The sequence below is a fragment of the Dipodomys merriami genome, unplaced genomic scaffold, assembly GCF_024711535.1.
Source record: "Dipodomys merriami isolate MVZ:Mamm:240054 unplaced genomic scaffold, mDipMer1.0.p SCAF_3, whole genome shotgun sequence".
Lineage (NCBI taxonomy): Eukaryota > Metazoa > Chordata > Mammalia > Rodentia > Heteromyidae > Dipodomys > Dipodomys merriami.
In genome coordinates, this window is record NW_027204492.1 from 73,244,330 (window position 1) to 73,268,817 (window position 24,488).

The 24,488-nt window shown below is 42.4% G+C and overlaps 1 protein-coding gene across 5 annotated transcripts in view; it reads left to right on the plus strand.

Annotated features, from left to right (window-relative positions):
• Window positions 1-16,494: 16,494 nt before the first annotated feature.
• The window catches only part of Ogt (O-linked N-acetylglucosamine (GlcNAc) transferase), a 54,223-nt gene continuing 46,229 nt past the window's right edge, over window positions 16,495-24,488 (plus strand). The window contains exons 1-3 of one of the 5 annotated variants that reach the window (XM_070040321.1): window positions 16,495-16,772; window positions 20,297-20,477; window positions 21,806-22,049. In XM_070040321.1, the coding sequence (XP_069896422.1) occupies window positions 16,736-16,772; window positions 20,297-20,477; window positions 21,806-22,049 (462 nt within the window). In that variant the 5' untranslated portion in view covers window positions 16,495-16,735. The remainder of the gene's footprint in view (window positions 16,773-20,296; window positions 20,478-21,805; window positions 22,050-24,488) is intronic. The other 4 variants (XM_070040324.1, XM_070040319.1, XM_070040320.1 and 1 more) reach the window with 4 other exon arrangements.

The window sequence follows — 24,488 nt, forward strand, 5'->3', positions numbered from 1 at the left end:
TGAGGCTTGAACTCAGGGCCTGAGCACTGTCCTTGAGCTGCTTTTTTCTCAAGGCTAGCACTCTACTACTTGAGCCACAGTGCCACTTCTGGCTTTTTCTGTCGCTGTGATACTGAGGAATCGAACCCAGGGCTTCAAGCATGCTAGGTAAGCACTCTACCACTAAGCCACATTCCCAACCCTTCATTGAGCTTTATGGCTTAAGGCTAGTATTCTAACACTTGAACCACAGCTCCACTTTGGTCTTTTTGGTGGTTAGTTGGGGAAAAGTCTAAATGGCTTTCCTGCTGGATTCCAACTACGATCTTAGATCTCAGCTTACAGAGTAGCTAAGAATACCAGTGTGAGCTACCAGCATCAAGGTCCCAGCCCTGCAGCTATTTTTCAGATGTAATCAAAGCCCCTAAGCAGTTAACTTTAAAGGAGATCTTCTAAGATAAACTGAGTGGATGTGACTCAATCTGTTGAAAGATTTTCAATGTAAGGTTGAAATTTCTCTTAAGAAGGAGAAATTTGGGCTGGGAAGGTGGCTTGGTGGTAGAGTGCTCAACACCACATAAGCAGAAAAAGCCGGAAGTGGCACTGTGGCTCAAGTGGTAGAGCACTAGCCTTGAGCTGAAGAGCTGAGGGACAGCATCCCAGCCCAAAGTTTAGGCCTCACAAACCACCAAAAAAAAAAAAAAAAAAAGATGAAGAAGAAGCAGGAGAAATTCTCAGCCCTGTGCTGGTGGCTCATGCCTGTAATCTAGCTACTCAAAAGGCTGAGATCTCCTCTGTATAGTATCTCTACAATAAAAAAATTAAAAAAAAAAAAAAAAAAAAGGCTGAGATCTGAGGATACAGGTTTAAAGTGAACACAGGCAGGAAAGTTCCTGAGACTCTTATCTCCAATAAACCACTCAGAAAACCGGAAGTGGTGCTATGGCTCAAGTGGTAGAGCACTGGCCTTGAGCTAAAGAGCTTAGGGACAGCGCCCAGGCCCAGAGTTCAAGCCCCACAACTGCAAAGAAGAAATTCTCCCAGTCAACAACACCTTGAGCCTGTTGTCATCCTGCCCTCCTTGTGGCAGGCCTTGTGGACTCTGAACTTAGCTACCCATCCTGCAATAACTATGTGAGCAGGTTTCTTACAATAAATCTCTTAAAGTACATCTTCTATTGGTTCCGTTTCTATAGCTGAACCCTGGCTGTCGAGTCCTCCTAAGTTGAGTCCTCCTAAGTACATTCTTTTTCCAGTCTGGGAACTCTTTTCATTGATAAGATAAGCACCGAGAGGCACTCCAACCTTTTTATCTGCTCCTTTTATCTGTTCACCAATTTCAATGAGTACTTAGAGCTTGAGCTGTCATTGCCTTTGAGAAAAAGGAAAAAACATTCTACGGGTCCCAGGAAGTGTTTCTCAGGGTCAAGAATGTCAAGTGGGAACTGCCGTGTTGGTTGGTTCTGTAAGAATCCTTCACGACCATCCCAGGAGAACATGCGGAGGCAGGCAAACATGGGAGAAAGATTATTATGAGGCTTATGATAAGGGCTATATCTCTCCGGGAGAGCGAGCACTAGGAGTCGGCCCTTATCCAAGTGGCCAGTAGATCTGGCTGAGGGGCCAGCTGAATGGCAGGAACTCTAGGGCAGGGAGGAGCTCAGGTCTGGGTGGAGCTGAGGACCAGAGGAGGGCATAATTTTAACAGGTTCTTGCCCAACTGCTGTTAATTGCCTAAAAAGAAAGGAAAAAAAGTCATTGCAAATAAGAAAGGGTGTTAGCCAAGCGCTCTTGGCTCAAATCTGTAATCCTAGCTACTCAAGAGCCAGAGATCTGAGGATCTCTGTTCCAAGCTGGTCTGGACAGGAAAGTCCATGAAAAGTCAATGAAAAAAAATATTTTTTGGGGGGGAGGGACCAGTTGTGGGCCTGAACTCAGGGCCTGGGCGCTGTCCCTCAGCTCTTCAGCTCAAGGCTAGCGCTCTACCAGTTGAGCCACAGTGCAACTTCCAGCTTTTTTCTTTTTGCTTATGTGGTGCTGAGGAATCAAACCTAGGGCCTCATGCATGTGAGGCAAGCGCTCTACCACTGAGCCACCTTCCCAGCCCAGTCTGTGAAACTCTTATCTCCAATAAACCACCAGAAAACCGGAAGTGGTGCTGTGGCTCAAGTGGTAGAGCCCTAGCGTAGGACAGCACTCAGGCCCAGAGTTCAAGCCCCATGACCGAAGGGGAAAAAAAAAAAAAAAAGAAATGATTAGGCGATAAAAGTAAAAGAATTCCGGGATTGCTTGGATTTTGGTGGTGAGGGAAAGTCTGTGATGATTCTAGATTCCTGTTTGGTGTGATGGAATTCAGACTTAAAAATTTATAGAAGCAAAGACAGAATAAGTTAAAAAGACATTTTAAAAAGTATATTGACAAGCCAGGCATAAAGGTACATGCCTGTGTAAGTATTATGCACACCTTTGGTCCTCAGCTCCACCCAAACCTGAGCTTCTCCCTGCCCTGGAGTTCCTGCCATACAGTTGGCCCCTCCCTCTCTCTGCCCAGACTCACCTGAACTCCCAACTACCTCATTTCCTACCCCCCAGTCCCTGCTACCTACATAGTGGAGGTCGCTATGTGCTCTCTCTCCAGGAGAAATATGGCTCTAATAAACCTTGCAATAATCTTTCTCTTGTGCCTGACTGCCTCCATGTGGTCTCCTGGGATGGATGTGATGGATCTTTTCAGCCTGTAATCCCAGCGTTCAGGAGATTGAGACAGAAGGATTGAGTTTGAGGCCAGCCTGGGCTATATAGCTAAATTCCAGGCCAACTTAGGTAGATAATGAGACCTTGTATTCAAAACAGAAGAATACACAATCAAAAAAAAAAAAAAAAAAAAAAAGAACCTCGGGGAAGGAAGGGAGGGAGGGAGGGGAGGGGATGGTAGGGGGAAAACAATGGAGGAGGTAACAATGTTCAAGAGGAAGTGTACTCATTACCTCACTCATGTAACTGTAACCCTCTGTTATAGTATCTTTACAATAAAAAAAAAAAAGAATACTGCTAGGCACTGGTGGCTCACACCTGTAATTCTAACTATTCAGAAGGCTGAGATCTCATGATCTTGGTCCAAAGCCAACCTTTGCAGGAAAGTCTAAGAGACTTATTTCCAATTAACAACCAAAAAGCCAGAAGTGGAGCTGAGGCTCAAGTGGTAGAGCACCAGCTTGGGGGGGGGGGGAGGAACTTTAAGAAGTCAACCTTAAAAACACTGGAGGGGGGGCTGGGAAGGTGGCTCAGTGGTAGAGCACTTGCCTTGCATGCCTGAGGCCCTGCGTTCAATTCCTCAGCACCACATAAGCAAAAAGAAAAAAAGCTGGAAGTGGCACTGTGGCTCAAGTGGTAGAGCGCTAGCCTTGAGCTGAAGAGCTGAGGGACAGCGCCCAGGCCCAGAGTTCAGGCCCCACAACCAGACCCCCCCAAAAAAACACAAAAAACAAACAACAACAACAAAAAAAAAAACACTGGAGGGCTGGTAATGTGGCTTAGTGGTAGAATGATTGCCCAGCATGCATGAAGTCCTGGGTTCAATTCCTTAGTACCACATAAACAGAAAAAGCTGGAAGTAATGCTGTGGTTCAAGTGGTAGGGTTTTTGCCTTGAGTGAAAGCAGCTCAGGGACAGTGCCCAGGCCCTGAGTTCAAGCCCCAGGACTGGTAACAACAACAACAACAAAACCAAACACACACACAAAAACACTGAAAATTTCCTGACAGCTGAGAAGATCTGATTTTAAAATGAAGATGCTCCACACGGAGCAGGTTTCCTCATATTGCACAGTTGATATCAAAGATAGCAGAGTTACTGCATAGAGCAAGTTCCAAAAGAGATGGAAAAATATGACATTTAGGGCACAGGTGGATAGGTGTACCTTGCAAAGATAAGGATGGATATGTGGGTAATATTCAATGAAGAGGTTTGGCTGAGGCCTGTGACCACAGGTTTGGCCTGGTTTTGTGACTTCTATGACTTTGTGTATTTATCAGAACCACACCACAAACCTTTAGTTATCGCATGAAGGAGAGAAGAAGGGTAATTTGTTGTACCAATGCAAGGTTAGTGGTTTGTGGAGTGATGTGACAAATAAAGACACAAAATGAACCAAAGGTGCTGGGGAGAGTAGTTCAGGTTATGTGCATAGGGTTACAGAAGGTTAAGAAGGGGAGGGAGGCTCACATCTATAATCCCAGCTACTCAGGAGGCTGAGAACTGAGGATTGCAGTTCAAAGCCCACCAGGGCAGGAAAGTCTGTGAGACTCTCATTTCCAAATAACCACCAAAAAGCCAGAAGTAGGGCTGGGAAGTGGCTCAGTGGTAGAGAAGCAGAAAAGTCCGGAAGTGGCATTGTGGCCCAAGTGGTAGAGTGCTAGCCTTGAGCTGAAGAGCTGAGGGACAGTGCCCAGGCCCAGAGTTCAGGCCCCACAACCGACCAAAAAAAATAGCCAGAAGTAGACATTTCAGTCAAGTGGTAGAGCCACCAGCCTTGAAAAAAAAAAAAAGCTAAGGGACAAGCACTAAGTTCAAGCTGTAGTATACTCTCTCTGTCTCTTTCCCTCTCTGTCTATCTGTCTGGTCTGTCTGTCTGTCTGTCTGTCTGTCTGTCTGTCTGTCTGTCTGTCTGTCTGTCTGTCTGTCTGTCTGTCTGTCTCTCTCTCTCTCTCTCTCTCTCTCTCTCTCTCTCTCTCTCTCTCTCTCACACACACACACACACACACACACATACACACACATACACAAACAAGAAAAAAAGTTCAGGGCTAGGAAGGTGGCTCAGTGATAGAACGCTTGCCTTGCATGCCTGAGGCCCTGGGTTCGATTCCTCTGCACCACATAAGCAAAGAAAAAAGCCAGAAGTGGCGCTGTGGCTCCAGTGGTAGAGCGCTAGCCTTGAGCTGAAGAGCTGAAGGACAGAGCCCAGGCCCAGAGTTAGGCCCCATGACTGGACCCCCAAAAAAAAAAGAAAGAAAGAAAATGAACTATACAACTTGTGGGTGAAATGGGAAGGAAAAACTAGGAGAGAGCAAGGGAAGGGGTAAAAAAAAGATGTGTGTGTGTGTGTGTGCGTGTGTGTGTATTTTCTGGTCCTGGGGCTTGAACTAAGGACTTGGGTGTTGTCCTTGAGTCTCTTTGTGTGTTAAAGGCTAGAGCTGTACCACTTCAGCCACATCATCACATCAGGCTTTTCTGAGTAGTTTATTGGAGACTCTTATGAGTCTCACAGGGCTGGGAAGGTGGCTTAGTGGTAGAGTGCTTGCCTAGCATGCATGAGGCCCTGGGTTTTATTCCTCAGCACCACATAGGCAGAAAAAGCCAATGTGGCGCTCTGGCTCAAGTGGCAGAGTGCTAGCCTTGAGCTAAAGAGCTGAGGGACAGTGCCCAGGCCCAGAGTTCAGGGCCCATGACAGACAAAAAAAAAAAAGAGTCTCCTAGGGACTTTTCTGCCTGGGCTGGCTTCAAACTGCAATCTTCAAGATATCAGCCTCTTAAGTAGCTAGGATTACAGGTGTAAGCCAATAGTGCCTGGCTAAGAAATGTACTCTTTACCTGACTTATGTAACTGTAACCTCTCTGTGTATAACAATAAAAAGGGCTGGGAAGGTAGCTCAATGGAAGAGTGCTTGCCTTGCCTGCATGAGGCCCTGGATTCTATTCCTCAGCACCACATAAATAGAAAAAACTGGAAGTGGCGTTGTAGCTCAAGTGGTAAAACACTAGCCTTGCGCTGAAGAGCTGAGAGACAGCGCCCAGGCCAAGTTCAAGCCCCACGACCCACCAAAAAAAAAAGTAATAATAAAAAATAAGGGGCTGGGAAGGTGGCTCAGGGGTAGAGTGCTTGCCTTGCATGCATGAGGCGCTGGGTTCGATTCCTCAGCACCACATAAGCAAAAAGAAAAAAGCTGGAAGTGGTGCTGTGGCTCAAGGGGTAGAGCGCTAGCCTTGAGCTGAAGAGCTGAAGGACAGCACCCAGGCCCAGAGTTCAGGCCCCACGACCGGACAACCCCCCCAAAAAATTAAAAAATAAAAGAGGGGGCTGGGAAGGTGGCTCAGTGGTAGAGTGCTTGCCTTGCATGCCTGAGGCCCTGGGTTTGATTCCTCAGCACCACATAAGCAAAAAGAAAAAAGCCGGAAGTGGCACTGTGGCTCAAGTGGTAGAGCGCTAGCCTTGAGCTGAAATGCTGAGGGACAGCACCCAGGCCCAGAATTCAGGCCCACGACCGGACCCAAAAATAAAAAAATAAAAAATAAATAAAAAGAGGGTCTGGGAAGTTGGCTCAGTTGTAGAGTGGTGCTTGCCTTGCAAGCACGAGTTCCTGGGTTCAGTTCCTCAGCACCATATAAGCAGAAAAAAGCCAGATGTGGCACCGTGGCTCAAGTGGTAGGGCGCTAGCCTTGAGCTGAAGAGCTGAGGGACAGCACCCAAGCCCAGAGTTCAGGCCCCCTAACTGACAAAAAAAAAAAGTAAAAAGAGTAAAGAAAGATATCATGTGCAATAGCATTTTTGTTGTTGTTTTGTTTTTGTGTGAGGAGAAGAATGTATAAGAATTTGTTAAGCATGGGCTGGGAATGTAGCTTAGTGCTTGCCTAGCATGGGTTTGATTCCTCAGTACCACATTAAACAGAAAAAAACAAGTAGCCTTTAGCAAAAGAAGCTCAGAGACAGTGCTCAGGCCCTGAGTTCAAGCCCCAGGACCTACCAAAAAATTTTTAAGAATACTGGGCTGGAGGAAATAGTCACTGGGGCAGAAAGGAAAGGAAATTAAATTGGGGAAAGGCTTGGCAGGATGTGTGAAGCAGCCTGATCTTTGAAATCAAAGCATGATGCCAAATGTGAATACAGGATGACAGGGCAGCAGATGAAGCAAGATTTGTAAGGTCAGGTGACATACAGAGAGCCTTGAATAGTGAAATAACTAGTGCATAGCCACCTTGACATATGAAGCCAAGTATTGGCTTAATTCTGGTTTGCATTTTAGATTTTTTTAAGGTCAACTGTAGAAAGAAAATTAGGTAAGACCAAAACCCCAGAGACTAATAAGAATGCTATGGTAATTGACTAAGCCAGAGCGAGGGGTGTGACACTGACAACAGAGGTTGAGAGAGAATTTCAGAGCTATTTTCATATCCCACGTGTGCTCTGCAGCTCTGCACCCTTTCACCTACTTTCAGTATGCAATGTGAGGCCTGCTGGGTTTTTCCTCTCTGTGTATGCTCTTTCACAGCCTAGCTTCTTGTCCTACATGCAGCTTTCAGAACTTTTGAGAATGGAGTCTCTATCACTAATGTCTTTACTCCAGAACTAAGGAGGAAATTGTCAAAGGTTTTAGTGTCTCAGATAAGTGTGTGTGCATGTACATGTTTGTGTACACGTGCATGTGCATGCGCATGCACATGCATGCACTAGTCTTGGGGCTTAAACTCAGGACCTGGACTTTATTCCTGAGCTTTTGTGCTCAAGGATAGGCCTCTACACTTGGTGCCACAGCTCCATTTCTGGCTTTTGAGTAGTTAATTGGAGCTAAGTATCTCACAGACTTTCCTGCCCAGGAAAGCTTTGAATTGCTGTTCTGGAACCTCAGCCTCCTGAGTAACTAGGATTTCAGATGTGAGCCACAAGTGCCTAGCTCTGGAAATTTACTTGCTTTGTTTCCCTCTTCCAAAATCCTTCAGTGAATTTGAAGGAAGCTGTTTTGCTCTTTCCCAGTTCTGTATTGTCTAGAGTTTCCTATGTGCTCATTTAAAGGGACAGTACTACATATGAGAGTTGAAGCCAGGTGATGGTGGCTCATGCTTGTAATTCTAGCTACTCAGTACTCCTCGTTACTGAGATGGTTGTTGGAAGCCAGCTGGGGCAGGAAAGTCCAGGGAGCTAGAAGTGGTGCTGTGTCTCAAAGTGGTAGAGTGCTAGCCTTGAGCGACAGCACCCAAGCCTTAAGTTCAAGCCTATGACTGACAAAAAAAAAAGGGAGAAGGAAGGAAGGAAGGGAGGGAGGGAGGGACAAAGGGAGGGAGGAAGGGAGGGAAAGAAAGAAAGAAAGAAAGAGAAAGAAAGAAGGAAAGAAAGAAAGAAAGAAAGAAAGAAAGAAAGAAAGAAAGAAAGAAAGAAAGAAAGAAAAAGAAAGGAAAGAAAGTTGAACTTAGTTGTGCCCTCCGCCTCCCTTTGGCACACTATCTCCTTTACTCTGGGTTACTTATTGCCACTTGTGGATAAGCAGAATTGAGAAAAAGCCACACCCACCCTGTTGGACACACACTTTCTTTCACTTAGTCAAGTACTAATCTTGTCATTGCTGTGAAGGTTGTGCAGATTAAGGAACTGAGTCAGCTGGCTTTTACAAGGAAATGATCATAGGCCAGCTTGCGTCAACCAGCTGAGCTCTCTAATCACAAAATAGACTCTAAAATAGGCTCTAAAGTCACAAAAATAGACTGTGTGATTCCACTAATTCAAAAAAACAGAAAGTAGAAGGGGAGTTACCAAGGGCTGGAGAGAGAGGGAGATAGGCAGTTGTTCTTAATTTTATTTTAAAAATTATTTTTGGAGGTTTGTTTTGCAGTACTGGATTTGTACTCAGGGAATGTTTGAATGCTAGGCAGGTACTATACCACTTGAGCTACACCTCCAGTCTTGGGTTGGGTTTCCTTTTTTTGCCTGTCGTGGGGCCTGAACTCTGGGCTAGAGCACTGTCCCTTAGCTCTTCTGCTCAAGGCTACCACTCTACCACTTGAGCCACAGCGTCACTTCTGGGTTTTTCTGTTTATGTGGAATGGAAGCCAGGGCTTCATGTATGCTAGGCAAGTGATCTACCACTAAGCCCCACATATTACTTCTTGAATAATAGTTTGAATTCTCTTTTTATGTTATACTGTATCAGAGTTTATATTTTCTCAATTTATAGCAAACTTTAAAGAGATTTAAGCATATAGAGCTATAAAGAAAAAAAAAGCCCCAGAAAATTCAAGCAGGAATGGCTGCTCCTATAAATAGGTTTTTGGTTGACTACAGACAGGCAGCTCTAGAAATAAGTTTATTCTACTCTGCTGATGTAAAACCAATGACACAGGTACATAAACAAATAAAAGGGAATTGTCACACTGGATTGCTCAGTCTGAGTAAATTGCAGATCCAGGCAACCGAGACCTCGAAGAGCACAGAGCTCCATTTTCAGACTCCCTAGTTGAATGTTCAATTACACCAACTAATTGTAATTGTCAGATGTTCATAAAAGCAAAACCTACCATGTCTGAGTGTTCAGCTTCATGTGAAGTGTTACACTGTGGAAGAGAAAGATCATGTTGAAAAGCTAATGGTCATCACGGCTGTCCTGAACAAAGAAAGGAGCCATCTGGCACCCTTGCTCACTTCCCTAGTAACATTTATCCCTAGTATCACGGTTGTTTATCAAGATATTTTTTAGCTTCTCCCTCCCCACCACCAAAGGCACATCAGAACCATGTGGCTATGACTTTGCATGTAGTCATAAAGTCTTGAAATACCAGGAACAGAATCAGGGGCAAAATTCAAATGATGGAATACATTTTCAGACAGTTTTAATTCACTGAAATTCATTCGGATTTGAGTATTGCGCATTGGAAATAGGCATGGTGGGATTGAAGGAAATATCACCATGATGCACATCAATATTCTTCCAATGAACAAGCCATGCACAGACTCACTAAGATCTTCAAGGCAAAGCCCAGGTTCTGGTCTACCTGATTGTCATCTTTAGGGAAGGGGTTCTCTCCTACTTGAGAAGAGAATTATAGAAACTCCCATGGAAAAAGAACTGTCCAGAAAATAGCCACTAGACCCCTGCGAAAGAATCAACTTCTGTTTTTTTTTTTTCAAATTAAGATTTAAAAAAATATACATTACTTGTATAAAGAGGATTTTATTGTGACATTCTCACCCATGCATACAATGTAGCAAGCACCGCAACTTCACCCCCTTTCCCACTCCCTCCCCTTTCTTAAACCGATCTTGACAGGTTTTATTGTTGTATTTCATACATGGATATAAAGTACTTTGACTTTTACTCTATCCATTAGCCCTCCCCCCAGCTGACACCTGCCCCCCAACAGACCCTGTTTTACTTTCCTGTCATTCACTTTTTTTTAAGTGTATATTAATTGTACAACGGTTTTTCAGTGTGATATTTTGTAGGGGCATGTATTATATTTTAATCAGAACAACCCCAAAGCATGTATAGCATCTTGTCTAAAGGTACAGAAAGCGAAACATAGTTTTGAGGCTCAAACCCAATAACTATAAGCCTGTATTGAAGAAGATTCAAATCTCCCTTCTGAAATTTTGCGCTCTTTAATAAATTATTCTGCTCTTTTCGTACCGTTAAAGGTTGGAGATAGTGAAAATCTTTTTGAATATCATTCAGTGATGGATTTGGATTAGAAAAATGAACCCAAGACATGCATGTATGTATATGTGTGTCGGGGGGGGGCAGGTATTGGGGCTTAAATTCAAGGCCTTATACTCTTGCTTAGTTTTTCACTCAAAGATGGTACTCAAATGTTTCCAACCTTGGTGTTCAGAACTCAGTCTCTAGAGTAGCTAGGATTACAGGCATGAGTCACCAGTGCTTGGCAGAATACGCATTTTTAAAAAAGAGTTTGTAGGTCAAGAAGCCAAGTGGTGATTGAAGAGGGAAGTGGACGGCACTGTCTTTGAGCTCTGACAAGTCCTCCCCCACCCCATCTTTACAGACTTGTTGAAAGGAAAAGATTTAAGCAGCTAACAGAGCTCAGGAGGACGTGCTTTCCGTAGCCAATTTGCTTTTGTTTTGCAAAAAAGTCTTCTTTAGAATGTATACATCAGGGTTTCAATGTTTGCTCTGGGTGTTTTTCATCTCTACTGTTGATTTTGCAGCTGGACAACTACTAACCTTAGCAGCTACTAAATAAGGAATCACTGTTCCCAAAGTCTCTGGCTAGTAAGGGGTATGTTTTCACAAAATTAGTTTTTTCTTTGCTTTTATTCAGGCCAAAGATTTCTGGAAGGTTTATTTATTTATTTATTTTCCTCGCAGATTTTGAGACTAGGTCACTTCCTTATTATAGCCAGTGACTGAATCTAGAGGGACACAATTCTCTCTGGATCTACATCCTATACATTTGGAGAGCCTGAAATGCTGTGTCTATATAGTTTTCAGCCTCATTTAAGGTTTGGAGCCATTTTCCAGCAGCAGCAGCTGGCCGGCAGCGCATCTCCCTGCTCTCTCCTCTCTGCTCTTTCCTCCAGCGCTTGGCGCTACTACTGCCAAATGTATGTTTTAAGCTTATAAATCTGTAACACAGTTACACAGTGATAGAAAAAGTAGTACACAATTAGTGGAGTGGCAAAGTTTGGATTGGGATGGAAGAAGCTGTTGATTTACTTACAGATGATTCTACATCTAGAATTGCCACACATAACAGGGAGGAAAAAGGTACTAGTGGAGTTGGAGAGAGCAGAACAGAGTTGGAGAAAGGGGATGAATATTGTCAAAATCCATAAAAATGTGAAAATGAAACAAAGAAGGTTATTGAGATTGGTTTGAGACGGGAGAGAGGAATGGGGGATAGAGGGGAATGGATCCAATCAAGGTGCATTGCTACGTATATGGACATATCAAGAGCTGGGTGCTGGTGGCTCATACATGTCCTGTCTGTAATCCTGGACACTCAGGAAGCTGAGATCTGAGGATCAGGGTTTGAAGTCAGCCCAGGCAGGAAAGTCCATAAGACTTTAATCTCCAATTAATCACCAAGAAGTTGGAAGTGGAGTTGAAGTGGTAAGCTTTAGCCTTGAGCATAAAAGCTCAGGGACAGTACCCAGGCCTGAGATCAAGCCCCAGGACCAGCTCCCCCACCCAAAAATAAAACACAAAAATCAAAAAACAAAAAACAAGCAAGGAGGCATATATAGATCTATCAAAAGGAATTCCTGTTTGTGCAGCTAACATTAATAAAAAATTATAGGAACAGAGTGGGAAAAGACATAGTAATTAGAATTTAGTGTGAAAGAAACAGCCAAAAGCACTCAACACCCAACTCAAGCCTTTATGACATCAAGCTCCTCCAGTCCCACAAGATTGTTTCCTGCTTAGATATTTGGAGATCAGTGTTGTTTGCCTGTTTACTTATTTTTGTTTTTGTTTTGTGCCAGTACTGGGGCTTGAACTCAGCTCTTGCTGGACTTTCTTTTTTATTATTATTGTTTTGAAAATACCATACAGAGGGGTTACAATTACATGGGCAAGGTAATGAGTACATTTCTTATCAAGCATTGTTGCCTCCTCCTTTGTTTCCCCTTCCCATCCCTTCCCATCTCCCACCCCTCCCACCTCCCTACCCCCTTGCTGGACTTTCTTGTTGTGGGTGACACTCTTCCAGTTGAGCCATGCCTCTAGTTTGGCATTTTGTTGGGTGATTGGCGGTTTTTTTTTTTTTTTTTTTTGACCTGGGATAGCTTGAAACACAATCCTTCAGGTTTCAGCCTCCTGAGTAGTTAGCATTACAGGTGTGACCTCCAAGCACTGGCTGAGAGTAATGCATTTTATTGCCTAAATAATTTTTTCTGAATCATTGTGTATTCCCTTGTTGTGTCAGTTTACTAGGATTCAAGTTCTTTGAGGCTGAGGACCTTGTCTTGTTCATTTTATGTCCTCACTGTGCCTTGCCCATAGAGATTGTAATAAATATTTTAATGGTTGAACAAGGGTGCCTTGTTCAACCATTAAAATATTTTGTTTTGTTTTGTTTTGGGCCTGTATGGGAGTTTGAACTCAAGGCCCTAATCTTGCTCAGCTTCCTCCTTCAACTTTGTATTCTATCACTTGGGCCTCTAGTTGGGCTTTTTTTTTTTTTGCCAGTCCTGGGGCTTGAACTCCGGGCATGGGCACTGTTCCAGAGCTTCTTTTGCTCAAGGCTAGTGCTCTACCACTTGAGTATCAGTGCCACTTCTGGCTTTTTCTGTTTGTGTGGTACTGAGCAATTGATCCCGGGGCTTTATGCATGTAAGGCAAGCAATCCACCACTAAGCCACATTCCTAGCCCCTCTAGTTTGGCTTTTACTAATTAATTGAAGATGGGGCCTCTCCAGCTTTTCTGTACAGAGCTGGATTTCTGCAGTCCTCTGGATCTCGGCCTCCTGAGCAGTTTAAAATTACAGGAGTGTGTAGTTGACCCCTGGCTTAGATGGGGTTATTGAAGGATATTTTTCCTATTTTTTTCCACCATCCAGTTTTCCGTAAGAGCAAAATGTATCATAATATTCCTGTGACTTTTCTCTGAAGAGGAACTTGGGTCACAAATATTCTATATGAAGAGTTAGATATGTGGCTCAGGTGAGAGTGCCTGCCAATGAGTGAAATTGTCAGATACTGAGTTGCAGTCCTGATCTTGAAAAGCAAAGCAAAACAAATATTCTGTATAAACCAAAAAGCATATCTCTGAAGGAGAACATGACCTGACATTTATTTATAGTTTTGTGCTGGTGGGGCTTGAACTGTTTTTTTTTTTTGCCAATCCTGTGGCTTGAACCACAGCACTACTTCCAGCCTTTACTGTTTATGTGGTGCTGAGGAATTGAACACAGTGCTAGGTAAGCACTCTACCACTAAGCTACATTCCCAGTCTACCACTTGGCTTTTTCTACTCACAGATGGTGTACTACCTCTGAAGCCATACCTCCAGTCAGTTTTTCTCACTAATTAATTGGACATAAAGAGTCTCTGATTTTTCCTGGGCTGGCTGTGTGCCTAGGTCTTCAGATCTCAGCCTCCTATAAAGCTAGGATTATAGAGGTGAGCCACCAGTATTTAATCAGAAGCTTTTACCTAATTAATTAGCATACACTTTTTAAACATCTGCTAGATTTAAGAAGTCTGTTTTAACAGTTAAAAAGCTTATTTACCACATGTGGGGATGGGCACTTGATGAAGAAGGAGAGTGGAATTTAACCAGTTAAATCAAATTATAGGAAGCGGTTGGTGACTAAGTTCTTGGAGATTCTGGGTAGCAAATTTTGTGTTTTTCCCTGCATCATGTGAATCTTGATTATGGTATGGAAAAAATTAGCAATATTAGTATTTTTTTTTCTGTGCTCATGTCCATAATTAACATTAGCTGTGTCCAAGAAATTGAAACAAACTCTAGATTATTTTTATGTTGTCCAGGTGCTATGTGGTAGAAAATTTTAAAATTATTTTATTGTTATTGTAGAGGTGATGTACAGAGGTGTTACAATTCCATGAGTCAGGTAATGAGTACATTTCCCTTCCTATAGTGTCTTCTGTTCCCTCATTCTCTTCCAGTCCCTCCCTCCTGTCTCTACCCACGACTTGTGTAGTTCGCTTTCATCAATATCCAGTGAGCTCTACTGCTGCACTTTTTCACTCCTTTTCCCTCAAGTTCTGCGCCTTTCCCTTGATCCAAAGAAATTCACTGACTTTTTTTTAATTCCGTATTTTTTCTTAGCATCCATTAATTGTATAAAAGGATTCATTGTGATATTTCCACATATATATGCAATGTATCTCAATCAACCTCACTCTATCACTCTTCCTTCTCCTCTTATCTTTGTTGTAGTACTTGGGTGTGGACTCAGGGACTTACACTTGCTAGGTTGGTGCTCTATCACTTGAATCAAGCTTTCAGTGTAGCATTTTGCTTGTTATTTGGAGACTTTTCTGCCCAGAGTGGCTTTGGACCTTGACCCTCTAGGTCTCAGACTTGTGACTAGCTAGGATTACATTTGAGCTACAGCTACCTGGGCTTTGACTTTCCATTTCTTAAAACTAGTTCAAAAGGTTACTCTGTTCTCTTTTCACACATGCAAAACAAATTACTTGTACTATATTCACCTTTATTCACCTTCCATCTTTTCCCCCATCTCTTCTCCCTGCCTTCTCCCCTCTTCTTCCCCCTTCTCTCTCCTCCCATAGTTACTTATGTGCCCATGAATATGCTTTATAGACCTAGCTTTTTTTTTTTTTTGTGGTTGGTTGTGGGGCTTGAACTCTGGGCCTGGGCACTGTCTCTCAGCTCTTCAGCTCAAGGTGAGCGCTCTATCACTTGAGCTACAGTGCCACTTCCAGACTTAGCTTTTAAAAATTAAAAAAATCTTTCAAAATTCTTTTTATTCACACATTACTTGTACAAGGGGATTTCATTTTGACAGTACCATACATAGATACAATATACCGCATTAACCTTACTTCCTCTATCACTTTGCCTTATTCTCCCCACCCTGCTTAAAACAATTTCAACAGGTCCTATTGTTACATTTTCACATACATGGAAATAAAGTACCAGGGCCACCTTCACTCTCATTCTTTTGGTTCACCCTCTCCAGTCAAAAGACAGCCTCTTTTTCCTTCCTGCAAGTAACCTACTTTTCTTAGATCAAAGACTGCTCCAAAGAAAAAGGCTTTGAGAGATGCAATTTGTAGCCTCCAGTAGCTTGTAATAATTTCCCCCCTGATGTGCCAGTGTATTTCTAATCCTTTCACGAACAAGAGATGATATGTAAATCAATAACAATGTGACAAAATGTCTGAACAGTCGAACTTGAAACCACCTTAGGCTGCTAAGAGCTGATTTGTCAGAGGGAGGCAAGTCACGACTCCATCTAGTCTTGTGGTTTAGACAGATGGCAAGTGAACGCGTTTAAGCTTAGGCAAACTGCCTTGAGCTGAATGACCTCACAGAGAATGACGATTTACAGGTATCTGCGACAACACACTCTAAGCTCGCAGGAGCGTCAGGGATCTAAATGAGAAAAATCATTTTTAACATTTTACGGTTGATTTCAGCATGCACGAGCTCAGATTGATCCCGAGTTAAACATCTGCGCTACTACCTTGGGCGTAACTTTCCCGATCACAGCACCAATTTTGAAATTTCAGTCTAAGTGGTGGCAAACACTGATATTTAGATACTTTTGGGTCGGCCAAAGTGTCAGTCTTTTTCATCAAAGTGCTTCAATGGGTGGAGTCAGAATTAAGACGGAGTTCGAAAAGGAACCCTCTCCCCCAGCGTTTCGAACAATGGAAGTGCAATTTTTTTATATTTACATTTACTTGCTCCGGATCGTCCTCGCAGGCAGGGTAAGTATGTATTTCGTAAGAAAAAAGTTGATTAAAGTTTTTTAGACGTCTCTAGAATTTCTCCCAACATTTACATTGTATATTAGCACTTGGCAAAAATGTATTCGACGTGTGATTACATGTTTTTTTTCTTTTTTCCCTTCCGCCTCACTCCCATAACTTGGGACACTGCTGTCCCACAAAGTGCACTAACCCGGTGAAGGGTTGACAGGGTTGTCGCATGCGCTCTCCACATAATAATGTTTGTCGCAATGAGACCTGGGCGGAAGGTTACTTAAGAGCAAGTGACTTTGATTACAGTCACGTTGTTCGTAGTGCTGGTTACAGCGCTACTTCCGCGTGGGCACTTGATTGTAACAGAAAGTAGTTCCGGCGTGTGTTGTTTCGGTCGAGGAGCCATAGCCGCCATTTCAAGATTGCGAGAGGTAAATGCCCAACCGGAGTTCCTAAGGTTCGAGGCTTGCAACTGCTGCCGCTACTTAAGCTTTACCAAACACCGACACGGCAGCGTCAAACCTTCCTACTGCCTTCCGAAGTATTATTGCCAGTTGTGGCGACAGTAGGAGCCAATCACTCCTTACTTACTCTCCTTCAAGAAGCTCCAGATGGCGTCTTCCGTGGGCAACGTGGCCGATAGTACAGGTACCAGTGTCCTTTTCTATCCTGGCAGACACCTTTTTGGGGGTCTGGCACCGTTCTGTACCTCTCATCACTCCCTTCCCTCTAACCATCTCCATTGCATCAGTGGCATTGCTGAGTTTTTCGTGGTCTACTGGCGTTCGATTGTTTTCCGCTGTCGTCTGTTCCTTAAATATACGGTCTTTCCTGCTTGCTTGCTTGCATTTCGCTTGCTATTTTTTTTTTTTCGTAACTCCACGAATGTTGTAGCATTCTACTCTCTCGGGACGCTTGTGCCACACGTGCGCGCTTAGAATGTCTTGGTTGAACTGCGTTGGAATCCCTGTCCTTTCAGTGCCCGTCGCAACTATTTTTCTCCCCAAATTCCAGCTCTTTCTTTGCCCTCTCCTTTTCCTTTCCACCGCCTCCTTCAGCCCTTTTCTCCTTGGCTTCTTTTGGTCTTTCTCTGCCAATCTCGGGCGGGGGTGCTATTCGATGTAATCACATTCTCACTTTGCATCATGTAAAGATTAAAGTAACCTCAAGAAGAGGGACATTGGGTAGCACCTCGCCTGGGCAGCGCTTTTTGGGCGTGTTTTTTTTTTTTTCTTTGGTTGAACGGTCCTGGTTTCGATTGGAAATTTCCAGGGGCTTCCTTTTGCCCTCGCCTAATTCCACCCGCTCCCCCCCCCCATCCTGCGTTTCCCACCCTCTTGCTCCTCCCTGCCCGCGGGGAACCACACCCTTTTCCTTTGCGGGGGTTGTCAGCCTTGCACTCCACTTCCTAGCTTTGGGGAAGAAGATACCCTTTGCAAAAGCTTTGGTGTTGACCACCCTGCCCGTCCCAATTCTCGCTTTGTGTTACTTTCTCGCTGTATTCCTCCGCCGCCACCTTGGGGTCTCCCATCCCCATTCTTTAGTCGGGTATGTCTTTATTCATAGGGCATATATATATATATGTATATATGTATATATATATAAATAAAGTTTCCATCCTTGCTTGAAGAGTTTTGTAAAGCACCTGGAGTGTAGCTCTGCCCAAGTGCAAAGCGGTTGCCCCAGCAGACGATTCAGTCGCGAGCATTTGCTACTAAAATAAGAAAACAACCAAATTATAGGAGTGTCCTTCAGCTGCCTTTCCATATAGCGGCTATTTGGGGCGGGAGGGGGTTGGGAGTTGGGTTACGCTTCTGAGGTTTCCCACGAGGTTATTTTTTTGGTTGTTTCGTAGTTGAGGTGAGTCAAGGGTTTTACTTACTGTCTTTGAACATTGTGCAGTAAACAATTGGTGAATCTTCAGTACGATCTTATTTATAGTTGTAGGGAGGGGGATTAATAATTAATCCGATTCCTCCCTCCCCACTTTGTCCACTGTGATTTTAAGATTTTGTGCTAGATTTTCTATTTGATTATTTTTTTATCCCTTATTTGAGGAAATGGTCACTTCCAGTATTAAAAGAACAGAAGAGCCGCTTTGAGAAGTGGCAACGTAGTGTGATAAATTAAGGAGCAACGAAGTTAAGAGGCTAGTCTAAAATTTAATTTTCGACTTTCTATTAGAGATCCCCCCCCTCCCCCCCGTATTTGAATGCAAGCCATTGTGTTCTTTGTTTTTGTGGTCAGCTGTGCGGTTCTATTCTGACAGGACATTTACTTAGCTCTCCCCGTTATCCCGAACACTGGTCAGCAGCTCCGGTGATTAGGAGAGCTAGGCTCAAATTTGAGCTTGTCACTGTGACCTTGACAAAATTAAGCAATTTGTGGCTTCCTATTCCAACTATCTAGTGAAAGTGCTGTGGTTGAATTCCCTACGTGTCGCTGTTTAGATAAATATTTACAGTTGAGACTTAGGCAGTTTCCCTGCCTCCTGGGGCTTTCTACCCTTTATTATTATGTATTGTAAACCACACTGGAATATGATTTTGTTTTTATTCTGTTGTGCTCCATTCTCCTTTTTTTTAAAAAAAATCTTTTGGAAGTCAGTTTACTTCTCCTGTTCTTAACATCCCATTTCTATTTTACTTTCTTTTGTTCTTATTTTCTCTTTCCCTTTCATCAAGCTTACCCATTTTTCTAATTTTGTTATAAGTATGTATGGCTATAAATTAGGTGTCTTTTAAAAAATGTATTTTTTAAAACAAAGTTTTGTTTTCGTTTGTGTTTTTTGGATTCTCAATCTTCCTCTCTTTTTCTTTCTTTCTTTCTTTCTTTTTTTTTTTTGTCGGTCATGGGGCCTGAGTGCTGTCCCTCAGCTCTTCAGCTCAAGGCTAGTGCTCTACCACTTGAGCCACAGCACCACTTCCAGCTTTTTCTGCTTTTGTGGGGTTGAGGAATTGAACTCAGGGCCTCATGCATGCAAGGCAAGCACTCTACCACTGGGCCATGTTCCCAGCCCCTCTTTTTTTTTTTTTAAACAAATTTCATTGCAATTGTAGGTTGCTCCTTGGTTATTCTACAGGGTTGTTTGCAATGTCTTTAGTAAGTGCCAAAGCATTTTAGAAAATGTTAATGCTAAAGCAACGTGGGTGAGGCTTAGCTAATTTAATGGTAGAAGAACCATCAAGTACTGTTGGATTTTTACTTAGAATGTTTGATGGTCCTATTCAATATTTTGGTGTTTGACAAATTTATCTTGTTTACCAGCTATTTAAAAAAAATAGTATATTTTAGGGGTTTTCCCCTTAAGCTTATCTCTAATGTACGTACCTCTTTTAAAAAGTAGGTTCTGAAAGGTACAAACATCAATATAGAGTTAAAAAACATATTTGGTGTCCTACTCATGTTAAAGGTAGATTATCACGCCCTAAACAAGGGCTAATGTATTGTTTCTCAGTAGGTTATTCTATTTTATTTCATTTTTGCCACTCCTGGGGCTTGAACTCAAGGCCTGGACACTGTTCCTGAGCTTCTTTTGCTCAAGGATAGCACTCTACCACTTGAGCCACTTCTTGCTTTTTTCTGTTTATGTGGTACTGATGAATTGAACTCAGGTCTTCATGCATGCTAGACAAGCACTCTACCACTAAGCCACATTCCCAGCCCATCAGTGGGTTATTTTTGACGTTATTAAATACAATCATGTGACTTTTGTAGATTGTATAGTCAATATTTTGTTTCAGTTATGTTAACTAAGGATGAGTACAAAGTCTAATTAATCCTTAGATATTACCTTTGATTTATAATTGAAAGTACAAAATGTTTAATGAATCTTTAGATGCTACTTAGGATTTATAATTTAAAAGTACAAAATGTTTAATGAATTTTAAAATTTATAATTTTAAAAGTACAAAATATTTAAAATGTGATCTCAGGAGTAAATATGTGTGCTTTAGAAAAGGAAGTATTGATGAGCAAATTAATGGGCCAATTCTGCACCTGGTGTTGACTTGGGGCTGTAAATTGCCATGCAGAACACTCTAGTGCTTTACATAGTTTCAAGCATTTTCATCTTTAAGTTGAATATACCATGTTTTTACATTTTTTTGTTTGCATTTCTAACTTTTTGTTTTCCCCCCCTCCTTCCCTCAAATGTTTTGATGATTCTCCAGAACCAACGAAACGTATGCTTTCCTTCCAAGGGTTAGCTGAGTTGGCACATCGGGAATATCAGGCAGGAGATTTTGAGGCAGCTGAGAGACACTGCATGCAGCTCTGGAGACAAGAGCCAGACAATACTGGTGTGCTTTTATTACTTTCATCTATACACTTCCAGTGTCGAAGGCTGGACAGGTAGGAGATGTGGTGGGAGTATCAGCTTCTGGGTGCTGAGCTCAAAAATGATAATGAAATATACGGATTTGAAAAATTTCCAGTACTGAGTTTCAACTGAGCCACCAACGCACATCTGCTTTTTGGCTCACTTGTGACATACCCAGCTTTTGGTTTTTCTTTCTTTTGTGTGGTGGTGATTATATTATCATATGACTAGAGTCTTTTCTTAGACTTTGCCCACCTGGGTCTGTTCCTTAAATTTTCTTCAGATAATAAATTCTTAATATACATTTGAGGATCTAGTTGTGTCTTTATAAGACTTGTCAGACTGAGAGACTGACATGCTCAGAATTGATAGCATATGTATATACTATGGATAGGAGGTGCATATGCAGTTCAAGTTGGAAATGTGTCTTTAAGTTGTTATGAAGTATTGCTTTTAGCTAATCAGTAGAATTAACTAAAAGGGAAGAATTTGTACTCCCATTCTTTTAAGAAGTATCATTCTGGCATATTTAGACATTTAATGATGTGCTATGCGCATCATTATATTTTTACCAACATGGAAAATGATCCTCATGCGCATAGCATGTTAAGTCTTTTTTTGTTTTTGGTTCTAGTCCCAGGGCTTGAACTCGGGGCCTGGGTGATGTCCCTGAGCTTTCTTGCTCAAGACTAACACTCTACCATTTGAGCCACAGCTCTACTTCTGGCCTTTTGGTAATTAATTGAAGATAAGTAGCTCATGGACTTTCCTGTCTAGGCTGGCTTCAAACCACTATCCTCAGATATCAACCTCCTGTGTAGCTAGGATTACAGGCATGAGCCACAGATGCCTGGCCAGCATGTTAATTCTTGATTTCAATGATCATTTACAATATGGCAGTTTGGTCAAAAGACTCTAGAAATAATTTTATCTTCTGGGCTGGGAAGTTAGCTCAGTGGTAGAGTGCTTGCTTCTCATGCATGAGGCCCTGGGTTTGATTCTTCAGCACCACATAAGCAGAGAAAAGCTGGAGCTGGAAGTGGTGCTGTGTGCTAACCTTGAGCTGAAGAGCTGAGGGACAGTGCCCAGACCCAGAGTTTAGTCCCCATGACTGACAAAAAAAAAAGAAAAGAATTTTATCTCACAAGAAAAAAGCTTTCCAATTTGAAATATAGAATACTTCTACTTTTGAAAAACATTTCCAAGATTTTTCTTGCTGTATGCGAGTTAAAAAAAAATATACGGTTGCCCAATTAGCAATAGCACAAGATCTTCAGAAACTGTAAACAGTTACATATGGGCCTTGCTTTCTTTTATATGAACATGGATACCCATGCATTAACACTTTCGCCTTTTCCAGATCTGCTCACTTTAGCACCTTGGCAATTAAACAGAATCCTCTTCTAGCAGAAGCCTATTCCAATTTGGGGAATGTGTACAAGGAGAGAGGGCAGTTGCAGGAGGCAATTGAGCATTATCGACATGCATTGCGTCTCAAACCTGATTTCATCGATGGTTATATTAATCTGGCAGCCGCTTTAGTAGCAGCAGGTGACATGGAAGGAGCAGTACAAGCTTATGTCTCTGCACTTCAGTACAATCCTGTAAGTAAAATTTTAATGGTTTGTTTCTGCAAAGGGAAAATGTTTGATGCTTTGGATACTGAAATAGCTGCACGGAATAGAGTTTAGAAATGTTTATGTACTACTTAAAACAATGAAAGTGGTCTTCTTTTTTTTTTTTTTTTGTCGGTCATGGGGCTTGAACGTTGGGCGTTGTCCCTCAGCTCTTCAGATCAAGGCTAGCGCTCTACCACTTGAGCTACAGCACCACTTCCGGCTTTCTGGTGGTCAAATGGAGATCACAGTCTCAAGGCCTTTCTTGCCCGGGCTGGCTTTGAACTGTGATCCTCAGATCTCAGCCTCCTGAGTAGCTAGAATTACAGGCGTGAGCCACTGGCGCCTGGTGTAGTGGTCTGCTTTATGTTTACAAAAATGCATCTTAAGAAGCAACTGCATAAAAATCCTTACAAGATAATGTCAGCTATCTTTTGGTTTTGAAATAATAGCACTGAAGTACAAGATATATAACATAGCTTTGGTTAACTTTGGATAAATACTGATACATGGTTGCAACAGTTTGTTTTCAAAGAATGGTGGAGGAAAGGCCTTATTCTGTAATGTAAAATTGTTAAACCAAAGTGCTAGTATATAAATTTCTGACAAAAGCTATGCTACAGAAGTTGTTCCTCAATGTCCTAATTCCTTTCAGTGTAATTAGAATTGGTAGATTAGTGGTAATAATAACTACATTACACTATTTATTCTTATTTTTTTTGCCAATCCTGGAGCTTGAACTCAGGGCCTGGGTACTGTCCCTGAGCTCTTCAGCTTAAGGCTACCACTCTACCATCGGAGACACAGTGCCACTTCCGGTTTTCTGAATGGTTTATTGGAGATAGGAGTCTCAAAGACTTTCTTGCCCGGGGTTGGCTTTGAACCGAAATCCTTAGATCTCAGCCTCCTGAGTAGCTAGGATTACCAGCGCCTGGCCAGTAATGATGTTTTTAAGTATTATGAACATAATATAAGGAACAGACTCAAGATCTCATCAGAGATAAATTAACAAGGAGCATCAGATAGGAAATGAAACAAGTCGGCTACATAAAAACGTGGAAATAAAGAAGCATCACCCACTAGAAGAAATACAGAAACAGAACATAAAGGCAGGTAAATGCAGTTAAAAGGTAATCCCACTAGTTTAGTACTATCTATGTCTTCTGTGGGTCATGATGGTAGATATGCCTTGAGAGGAATGAAGTACAAGGCCTAGTGGCAGCATATAGAACTGCTGAAGACTTTGTTGCTAATTAAGTAACAAAAAATACATACTCAAATATACACCTGTATACATTGTGTATCACTGAAAAAATACATAGGAGGGCTGGAATGTGGTTTAGCCTAGCATGCATGAAGCCCTGAGTTCGATTCCTCAGTACCACATAAACAGAAAAAGCCAGAAGTAGCCCTGTGGTTCAAGTGGTAGAGTGCTAACCTTGAACAGAGAGGTTTAGAGACAGTGCCCAGGCCCTGAGTTCAAGCCCCAGGATTGGCAAAACAAAAACAAAACAAAACAAAAGAACCAACAGGACAGACATGATGATGATTTTCAAACTACCTTGAGGGATAGATGCCCTCTGGGTCGCCCCTCTACATCTTTTGTTTTTACTTCAACATTTGCTTTAAAAATGTTCAGGCTCAGGTTTCATCACTAGTTACATGATCCAAAGGAAGTTACATAACAGGGAATTCAAGGGTTTGTTTTTTAATTGGTAAAATTGTAAATATTACCATCTTTGTGAGGATTAAGAAAGACCAGTAACTTAAAACACTTAGCACAGGGAGCACAGAAAACTTTTCATAAACAGTAGGTATAGCTGGGTGCTGGTAGCTCACACCTGTAATCCTAGCTACTCAGGAGGCTGAGATTTGAGGATCACAGTTCAAAACCAGCCTGGGCAGGAAAGTCTGTGAGACTCATCTCCAGTTAACCACCAGAAAACCAGGAGTTGGCACTGTGGTTCAAGTGATAAAGTGCTAGCATTGAGCTGAAGAGCTGAGGGTTCAAACCCCATGACCAACAGAAAAAAGAAAGTAGGTATAATTACTGATAATAATTATTAACCATTTCCATGGTGGTTACAAAACTGAATGCTTATAATGTTGCTTTGGAATTTATTAAGTTGTTCTGTATTCCTACAACCCCCTTTTATACCTCTTACCTCTTAAGTTTACACCTTTATCTAACTACATAAAAAGTTGTGAGGGCGGGCTGGGAAGGTGGCTCAGTGGTAGAGTGCTTGCCTCGCATGCATGAGGCCTGGGTTCGATTTCTCAGCACCACGTAAGCAAAAAGAAAAAAGCCGGAAGTGGCACTGTGGCTCCAGTGGCAGAGTGCTAGTCTTGAGCTGAAGAGCTGAGGGACAGCGCCCAAGCCCAGAGTTCAGGCCCCATGGCCTGCAAAAATAACAAAAAACAAAAAAA